Here is a 10669-nt window from a genome sequence, read left to right on the forward strand (position 1 = left end):
TTTGACCGCTACCTGTTGCTCCACTGATAGCTGCCGGGAGGAGTCCTTGAAAAACTTATCCAAATAAAAGTTGCACAATATAATTTAATATTTGATTCGTAATAACCTCTCTAAAATAATAGATGTAATTGTTTGATCTCAAGTAGGCTTGAAAAATTCATTTTCTTACAGGAAATATTCTTTTCTCTCTTCCATTCTCTTCTTTTTCCCTTTCTCTACCTTCATAACTTCAGCCGCCTCCCTACTCTGAGTTCGAATATGGTCCTTATGGACCAGATTCGAGATCGGATTTCTTCCCCAACTTCCTCCCGATTCTTTATTTTTTGTTTTGGAAATTTACACTTCGGTCTCTGAAGTTGTAGTTTTAGATCTAGGTTCATTTGGGTTTCTACTGTGGGTTTCTTTACTTTTCTTCTTCGTCTTTATTTTCCTACTTTTTTTACATCATTGTCAGTCAAAAATGTTGTGGCATTCTCGGTTGAACCCACAAATTTTGCTATCTCAAGCTTGTTATCAATGTTAAAATATCAAAACTATATCTTGATTTGTAGTCTACTAAGTCAAGTCTCAGACTAGGTTAGAATTATACTTGAGTATCAGAGATCACTATTGAAGACTGAAGATCGACGAAGACATTCGGAGAACTTCTGTATCATGTATGTGAATATTGAACCATTCTATTTTACTCACTATACTATCATTCTATATATTGGGACTATGTCGTATGACTTATAGTAGAATTACAAAGAAGAAGTTTCGAGTCAAGTTTGTCTTGTAAGAAATCTCGAAATATGATTTAGCAAATAAGATGTTTAATAGTCCTTAACAATATTAGTTATATGAACAAATATTTGAATCAGTTGAATATTGCCCATGTAAATGATCATATCACTTGTGAATGATTCAAACATCATAAGAGAGAAATATGAACTTACTGATATTTTTACTCAGGGTAGGTTGGCGAACTAGTTCGCAAACCATAGATATCTGAGACACAAAAATATATGAAGGTTGTCAAACCAGTTCCCAAACCTCAAGTTCAGTTGGGAACAATTCACGAACCCGGTTGGCGAACCGTGGTGAATTGAATTTTATCATTGGATAAATATATATAGGCTAGCAGATGATGAACCCGGTTCACGAACTGTGGTCAAATGATTTCGATAGTCTAGTAATGCTGGTGAACCCTGTTCACGAACCGTTACACCCTGACTCGTGAACAAGCCCCGCGGTTCACGAACCGTTGTACTAACTGTCCCAGTTTATATTTTAGTATATGCTTAAAGAATCATTTTCATAATATGTTTAGCATTACTGTAACTCTCTTAAACACTTCTAAAACTTCATTGATTACTTAAACACTTATGTGTATGTATCATGATTAAATTTTTAGGTGTTTAAATGAAAATCAAATAACTTTCAGTTCTTTGGATAACTTGCTAAATCGAACAACCATTATACACGATTTTGTAACCGAACCTATGTGTATACTCTTCTATTGTATTTAGAAGACCTAAAGTGTTTGCTTGATTCTCAAGTTATCTTAGCTTTAATTCTAAGATAACCCTGGTCTTTGAAAACTATAAATAGAGGATCTCTATCAACTAGGAAATTCAATCCCTAACACTTTTTTTCCTAGTTGATTCTAAAATCGTCCTCTATTGACCAAGGTTTCCTCCGTTAAACATTATTAGGTCAACGACTAAAAGACTTCGCTTTGGGGATTCGTAGTCAGGTCCGAGTATCTTTACCTTAATAGTTAGTGAATTCTGATCTTGCTTATATGTTATCGAGGTTTTCATAATCTCTTTCAGGAAACATAGATAGTAATCACAAAGTTTTCTTCGTCTCACACTTTGTGATTCATCAAGATAGATATCTAAAGACTGATCTTAGTTGATCTTTCGAAGATTGTTCTTGAGAGGTGGTTAAGAATCTAGACTTCTCTTCGGGAGTCGTAAATTCCGGATTTTTGAGGTTTTCTATCTTTGTATATTGCAAACATATTTCCACACTTTTATTTGTTATAGGCAGATTGGTATCAAAAGTCTTCACTTCGGTTGAAACAACTCTTAGGCTATAAAGGGCGTCAATTAAGGGAACCAAGTGCGTAGAACCTTGCGAGGTTCAAGAGACGTAAGGAGTGCGACTGTAAATGAATTGCTTGGAGGGTGGATTCAATCACAACCTTACATTCCGAAGTCTGATAGTAAGTTAGTGTCTGTAGCGGCTTAATACAACGTGGTGTTCAATCTAGACGAGGTCCCAGGGTTTTTCTACTATTTCGGTTTTCTCGTATTTTTCTTTTTCCGCATTATATTGCTTATCTTTGTAATTGGATTTACACATATTTGTACATATTCAATCTAAGTAGATACACTCTCTTAATTGTAATTGATTACGAGACTAGTTTCTTGTAAAATTCGTTTCTCGAAAGATAGATAAATTTTTTAATCACTTGGCATAATTCCTATTGAATTATTTGGATACGACTAGTTGACCTTGGATATTGATTTGATCGTCCAAGTACTCTGCTTAACAATCAGGTTAACGGACCTAGTGTATCTATACATACTGATTGAGTGGAGGTTGAGATATAAACTCTATATACATATTGTCAAGGATCATTAAGTTGGTCTACTTGCTATTATATTAAGTTTTGTCTATATAGGTTGCCAAATGAAAAAGTTGGGTGTATTTGGTATTCCTTATGTTTTCAAAAACCTTGGGTAAAACTATCCCATCTCTTTTGAGCAGTTTCAGTGGTGGTTGATCGTTGTGAGATTTGAAGATGATGGTGCATATGATGGTGGAGGTGTCTCTGTGTTGCTGCTTCATTCAAGATCTTATATCAGTTTCAAATCTTCAACAACAATGGAGGTGTCTTTGTTATTCTTAAACTTTTTATGATAACATTTCGGGGGTTCCTCTTCTTTTACGGAAAATAGTTGATCATGGGATTAGATATGGTAGTTTTTTTTTTCCCGAAGTGATGATGATTATGTCCTTGTTTTTTCAATTCTAATTATTTATTCATCTGCTTCGGTCAACAATATTTGGAAACCGCTAATTTCTTAATCCAAACGTACTTGTTTATATGGAGAGAAAAGTGGCGACGTTTTCGTAATGGTTGTGGTTGAGAAGATGTACTTGCTATTATGGACTTTGCGCTGGTGGAAGGATGTTAAAAGAGGTGGCGGATCTAGAGTTTAGGTGACGAGAAACATTTCCACTTTTAACTCCATTTTAGGGCTAGGATTTGTGTTTAGGGCTTTCATGTGGGTATTTTCTTGTTGGGCCCTCAAATAGTTGGTCAGTATTCTATTAAAAAAAATGTATGGGGATTGTATGTAAGTTATGTGGACTTAGCTTGTATAAGGGTTGGTCACAAATTATCATACGTAACATTTCTCTATATATTATTATCTTTACCGATCAAACAAAAAAAGAGTCATTTCCATACGACAATAATCTTCTTAAATCTTTATAAGTCTATACTGTATATCCGTTACGCCTCAGTAAGAGCAGTTCCTCTGGACTCAACAAACTTGTAGTTAGTTCATTTTGCTCCCGCTTTGGACTCAACAAACATGAAAAACAGATGGGCAAACCAACAAAATTGTTTGTTTGTTGAGTGAAATGGAAGAATAAACGCGCGCTTGATAGAATATCTGGCGGTTGTGCCAAAAACGCCCGGCTCTTCCTCACACGCCAAGTACAATTCCTGATTCCCAAAACTTACTTTACTATTTTTTTATCACATTGTATCCTATTTTATCTCACCAAATATAATACTTTATATTTTAGCTTTATCTTAAAAAGCATTTGGATCGGGATCTTTAAACAAAGGGGTTTGACAAACCCCTTTGACAAATCTCGTAAGCCGTTGGATGAACATAATCTGATGGTCTATATTTTTGATGACGTTGGCGACATAACTATATTTATCTTATTCGGCTCGGTTAGCCGAGCCAAGTTTCTCTCATCTTTTTTCCTAAAAATAAAATAAAAATAAAGATTTACCTATATTTCCTCCGTGCAAAACAAAGCACGATTTCAAACTTACAACTGCTAAAGTTAAACTGTAGTATTGAGCTATCCAGACGGTAGGCATGTATCCGAAAACGGTAGAAAAGCCTGACAAATTTGTGACAGGAAGATGCATAAAATGAAAGAAAAAATTGCAAGATGGACAAAATGTGTACTCAAAAAGGATGCATTAGTTTGACATCTTCATTTTCTGATGGCAGTACGTTTAAATTTTGCCGACCAGTTTTGTTTCTTTGGTTTATGAGGTTCATATAGAAGGCTAAAGCCTAACTTTTGAAGTAAAACGGCAGGAACAGATTTTATTTTCATTGAATGATACTTGGCTTTATGATCTTATATGTACAAAATGTGTTTCACCGCGGGCAGTGATACAAACTTCTATTGTTTGGGATCCTAGGAATAATATCAGTTGTTGTAGTTAGCTAGCGACAACATTTTCGTCCAACAGACTAGGTTCAACAGTTAACTGGACACAATGTTGAAGCACCGAGATCACAAATATATTTGCAAGTTAAGCACCGCAGATCACAAACTGTAATGGGAACTTTGAAGTGGTGAGATTCTTTGGAACAAATACACTAATTAATCTTAAGAGCATACAGTAGTGTTACTTGAATACTTAATTAAGCTTGAAAAACTATCAATTACCAGTATTTAGTTCGAAAAGCCTATGATAATCTTAATATGCAGAGTACAAGGGACAGTTTATCCTCTTGAGTTAGATCTTGAGTTAGAAAGAAGGTTCATATAACTAGGGTATACAAAGCCATATATAAAGGTCCAGAAGTAAAATAGTACTAAAAAGAAACCAAACAAGAATCAACTACGAGAGCAGGGGAAGAAGACGATAAATCTTAAGGGAATTTTTTTTTTTTTTTTATTAAGATCGTGTATATTTCGTGGAGGAAATCGTGTATATATCGTGGAGGAAATATAGACAAATCTTTGTTTTTATTTTAGTTTTAGGATAGAAAAGGAGAAATATTTGGCTCGGCTAACTGAGCCGAAAAAATACATGTAGTTATAACGTCATGTCATGGGAATTATGGGCTGTCAGATTATGTTCATCCAATGGCTTACGAGATTTGTCAAATGCCTATGTTAAAAGATCCCGATCCAAAACATTTTATATTAAAAAGAAATAGTGGTGGGACCCTTTAAAACCATGAAAAATTAGCCATTTGTCCAAATATTTTTAAAACATGGCTCTCATGGACGAGTAAAAATTAGTATAGGTGAAATGGACACCAAAAAAATAGCAAGAATGAAACTGGATTAATCCTGACTTAAACTTAAAAATGAGTGAGGATGAAACTGGATGCATCGTGATGTAAATTAAAAATAAGAAAAAATATTTGAAAATGGGTAGGATGAAATTGTTTACATCCTGGCTATTTTTATATTCTCGTCCATTTAAATAGTATCAAATTTTACATGTCTTTTTCACCCAGAAATTATTGATTTTGGTCTTTTTAACTAATTTAGTGTTAAAACCAAATATGTTCATTTGGCCTTGATTTACCATAATGCAAAAACGCGTTTGTTCAACTACATGGCTCAATAAAAAATAATTGTTGATTGCTATAGGAATTGCCCTAACGGAGGAACTTAATTAACAAAGAAAGATAGAAATCCACAAAATGAAAATGAGGGAATGGAAATCAACATCGAAACAGAAAGAATATCTCTAATAATATGAAGCAACAATCATGGTACTGATGATACGCTAATGAGGATCTATATGGAGCCTATATGGCAAATGGGATGCTGTTTAAAACAGACAATAGTCATGCTAGCTGAAAGTCCCCAGTAGCGACATGATCCAAATCCCCGGAAAATGCCATAGCGCCAAAGCTGAACTACGAGTCAATTATTACCAGGAGTAAGATTTGCATAATCCATGGGTCCATAAGGCTCGAACATTTCTGCGTAGAACCCCTTCTTTCTCCTTGGGTTACAACCCATATCCTCACACAGCTGATCATTGTACCAAATATGCAATACGCCAATGCATGAGTGCCTATAATACTGACCAGAGTAACGCTTGAAGAATTTTTCCCATTCCAACGCATCTTTCTCCATCTTTTTTATACTTGGCAACTTGAAATCATCCCCGAGGAGATGTGCTAACCATCGAGACCTCATTTCTGATGTATACAAATTTGCAACACTCTCGGAATACCCAATTACTGCCAATTGAGGAATCCGTGGATGAATGCATTCTCTGCAAAGACACAGTCGTCCATATAAATACATAGCAACGTCCTTACACATTATCTTGGAAGGTAAACACTAAAAACCAAAGTGCAAAATAAGGTGCGAATGTGCAAACATTTTTACCTGTATAATGCAACAGTGGAGTTTGAGGATCCCATAATATAGTTCTGAAATGTTGGTGACTTAAAGATGTTTTTGAGCTTTTCGTCCCCCTTATAACCGGTAGCAAAGATCACAACATCAGTTTCTAAAGGCGCCCTTACATCATCGTCAAATATCAACCCGTCTTTGTAGAAGCCAAACCCCCTTGACTTCTTAAAGATAATGCTTCCTTCTTCTACTCTATCATAGAACTTCTCCGGCGCGGTTGAGATTGAGCAAGAAGAAATTTCTTGTAAGAAGCTGTGTTCTGGTACCATATTGTATTTCTTCAGGGGAAATTTGGATTTGATATAGCTTTCCACAAATTTCGAAGCTGCCCATCTCTAAACAAAATTATAAACATGATGATATATTTAGAGCTACATTCTAAATCGTAATCAGATATACGATGTAAAGTTCATAAAACTGTTCTTAACAAAAAATCAAACTTAATTTAGACAGTCAAGAACTTACTAGAGGTGAAAAAAGAGTAGCTAAAAGACTAAGGAATAGTCCTTCGCCAGGTTTATGGAGCAAGAGTTCAGAAAAACGATTAAGGTATAGGTAACCAAGAGGTACACCGTACGGAAGATAATCAGGTACATTCCAATGAGCATTTCTGTATATCAATGTACAAGGATTTTCCACTCCTGCAATCACATGTAAATAATTTTACCAGAATCTGCTTATAATTCGATTAATTATACATAACCCAAGAATTTGACGTTACCATTGGCAATGGCGCATTCATTAGCAATGTCTAAAGCTGATTTTTGAAGTCCAACTACCACGACACGTTTTCCTTTGACAAATTTAGCAGCATCAGAATCATCCATGGCAGAGTAATCCATAGAGTGTATAACTTTACCATTGAGGAAAGCATCTGGACCTTTATTTGGTGGGAAATCAGGAATATTTGGAACTCCACTGAACCGCCCGATGCAAAGAATCACAAACTCTACTTCATGAACTTGGTGTTCTTGGCCAGCAACAGTAGCAATTTCCCATTTACCTTTAGGATTACCGAAAGCCTGATCCGAACCACCCCAATGACTCCATGAAACCATATCTTGTCCTTCTTGTACTAAATAGTCGATGTTGATAACTTTGGTGTTGAATTTGATATAAGGATGTAAATTGAAATGAAGTGCATATGATTCTATATACTCCATAACTTGATTATGATCTGGGAAATCTTCTTTGACGGAAGAAGGCCATGGAAAATCTGAAAACTCAAAAGCTTGTTTTGGTGTTTGAAGTTTAGTTGTTTCAACTGTGTGAGTCCAAACTCCACCAAGACCAGGTTGTGATTCAAAAACAATGGGTTGGAATCCTTTTTCAAGAACATATTTGCAAGCTAGTAGCCCACTAATTCCTGCTCCAATGATCCCAACTCTTCTTTCCATTGTTAAAGCTCTCTGCAATGGAAAATTTCTAGTAATATTACGAAGCACTAGTGAAGATAGTGCATGTGCTTTCTTGTGGTGTTTTATCTCTTGGTGATAACCTCTAACCTCTTTTTGTTGGTTGAAAATGTTTTTTCATTGTACTTTGTTATTGCGTGTCAGTTTGTTTATTGTCTTAATTAGATACTATGTGATGCGACATTTACCGGTAAATTTTGACGGCTTATCAATGTGTGAAATTATTTTTCATTAACGACCGCTTCCCATTCCATTCCATTAACGGGTTATTGTCTCCTCCGCTCCCTCTCTCCCACCGCTTTCCATTCCATTAATGACTTCTGAGCAAAAAAAAATTTCACCGATTCATCGTCGTAAGTGAACTAAAAAAAATTAGGTTTTCAACTGCAAAATTGCAGTTACAGTGCCATGGTCGTTAACCACGGTTTTTTATTGCTTAACGATTTTTGATATGCATGTTGAATTGATAAAAAATCGTTAACCATTAGGGTGTAGTAGATAACGACCCTAAACCTGGTTTTCTACCCTAGAATAGTGTCGTCTAGGGATTTCTAAATCGCTAACGACTCTATATGATACAAAATTTGTTTCCTGTTCAAAAAATAGGAAGGGTCGTCATGTCAAATGGTTGTAGTCGTTAACTATGTTGAAGTGTCGTCATGTGAAGTCGTTAACGATGTTGAAGGGTCGTTTGGTTTTATAAATTTTGCTTGCCGACCCTTGATCTATGAAATGGCTCGCTAGGGTCGTCGGTATATAGGAATGCCTAATTAACGACCCTAAGAGTAACATTTTCAGAGAGTAAAAAGTTTTAGAGTCGTTGGGTTCTAAACGTATTAAGTTAACGACTCTATATGACCTAACTAGCTGAAGTCGTCAATTATATCACACTTGGTTGACAATTTTTCATAACCTGCAAAAGTTGCAGGTTTGAGTCGTCAAAGGTTGTGTCAAGTAATTGACGACTCCTTAGAGTCGTTCGTTTATTACCCTCTCGACTTAACGACCCTCACTCTGAGTAGTTGCATAGTGTACATGAATCGACCACTTGGGGCATCATTCATACAATTTGAAGAGTATAGGAAGTTTACCTGATTATTTTGAGCTTCGGGTTCTTCATTCTGAGGATTGGTTCCTTCATTTTGAGCAATATGATTCCTCTACTGGAATCCCCAAAAACTCAACTTCTTCCTCTCCACAACACAAAAACAAAATTTTTCTTTTATCAAAATTTTATCCATTAATCTGATTTTAATCTAATTAAACTAATTAATAATTAATTAATTTAATTACCACTAATGATTTGGTGGTAGTTTAGCCATTTAAAAAAGTTGGGGATAAGGGATAACTCCCAATTACTATTTCATGATTTTTTTTCGTCCTGTAGTTAGGATCCCCAATTATTTTTCCAGATCCCCCAATTTAGCCTTCTTATCAATTTGTGATATTATTTTTCCGGTGGTGCTATTCACAGCACAAAAACACCACACTACTCACAGCTCAGGACATCTAAACCCCACATCTCTAAAATGGTGAACCTTTTTATCCAGCGGTGGGTCCTGACTGAAAGTCATGAACCAATACTCTTGCAACACCTAGCGTTTGAGCTGTGAATAGAGCTCTAAGTGGAGCTGTGAATAGCATTTCCGTTATTTTTCATTGTATCGTTTTATACTGTGGCACTCTCTTACGGGCTTCTTCATATGGTATGGTTTTGAAATGTTTCTTCTTCGGTACACAGAGAAATTATATTTAATGCTATCCACATTCTCGGCATGCTGACTAAATCTAACCGTTTTAGTCTTGATAAGGTTACGTATTGAATTAGCTGGTTTGTCTTGGCTCCACCGATTTGCGCATCATCGGTACTACTGTTAGTCATTGTAACATCCCTATTGGAGTCTCCCAAGGCTATGTAAACATCCTAACGACTAAATGAGTGTCATACAGATTTTCCGATTTTCCTACTTGACTAGTGTCTTTGTTGCTGCATTTTCAACTTTCGAGTAGAGAATCGTCTCTAACTTAACCTGTTGACCCTGGCGCTGGGGCATTCAATTAGTACCTTGCTGGCAGGAAATAAGAGTAAACATGCCAACCTACTAGACACCTTCCAACTTTCTCCTCAATTTATGGCCCCATGATGTGGCATCATCAACACCCTAGATTTCACCAGACTCATCCCCTCGGAACAACAGTGGAGTCCAGACATGAGCTAAGTCATATGAGCTAGATTGAGCTGCTACATTAGCAGAAAAGTGTTGCAGTTCAAAAAAAAGATGTTGTCTATTTATTAACACTAGTTCTCTCTCCTAACATTTACTCGCACTTGAACTAGCAGCGAGATAGTAGCGCTGAATGGTCCAGCACCACAAAAAAACACCTTTTTACTGAATGGTTTAGCGCTGGAAGATTTATTTTTTGATATGAAGGCTGAGATTGGTTGCGCTGAACCAAACAGCGCTGGACGCTGATGTGGATTGCTAATCTAGCTGCTAGATTAGCACTCCCATAGGACTTAGGAGGTAGTCTTAGCTGACGTGGACTGCTAATCTAGCTGCTAGATTAGCACATCATAGAAATTAGCCTGAATGCTTCTCATCCCCCAAAATTGCCCTCCACTATGAGTTTCACAACTAATGGACAGATTCCATAAAATGGACCCCTTCTTTTCTTAAGGGTTGTCAATCTAATGCCAAAAATGATTGACATACATTGGGCAATGATAAGGGGAGTATTTTTGGGGGGATACGCAGCTCTTTTGATGGTGGATTTTTGACGATGAATAAATTCGTAAAATTAGATAGAAAAAGTATGTATTTTTACAATATCAGAAG

The 10669-nt window shown here is 36.1% G+C and overlaps 1 protein-coding gene across 1 annotated transcript; it reads right to left on the reverse strand.

The window, feature by feature from the left end:
* Window positions 1–5643: 5643 nt before the first annotated feature.
* LOC113289574 (probable flavin-containing monooxygenase 1) lies at window positions 5644–7897 on the reverse strand. The gene is made up of 4 exons (XM_026538866.1): window positions 7139–7897; window positions 6883–7058; window positions 6391–6752; window positions 5644–6274 (listed from the first exon to the last, which is right to left on the reverse strand). The coding sequence occupies exons 1-4, from the start codon at window positions 7812–7814 to the stop codon at window positions 5917–5919; spliced, it is 1572 nt and encodes a 523-aa protein (XP_026394651.1). The 5' UTR covers window positions 7815–7897; the 3' UTR covers window positions 5644–5916.
* Window positions 7898–10669: the final 2772 nt, after the last annotated feature.

The sequence above is a fragment of the Papaver somniferum genome, chromosome 6, assembly GCF_003573695.1.
Source record: "Papaver somniferum cultivar HN1 chromosome 6, ASM357369v1, whole genome shotgun sequence".
Classification (NCBI taxonomy): domain Eukaryota; kingdom Viridiplantae; phylum Streptophyta; class Magnoliopsida; order Ranunculales; family Papaveraceae; genus Papaver; species Papaver somniferum.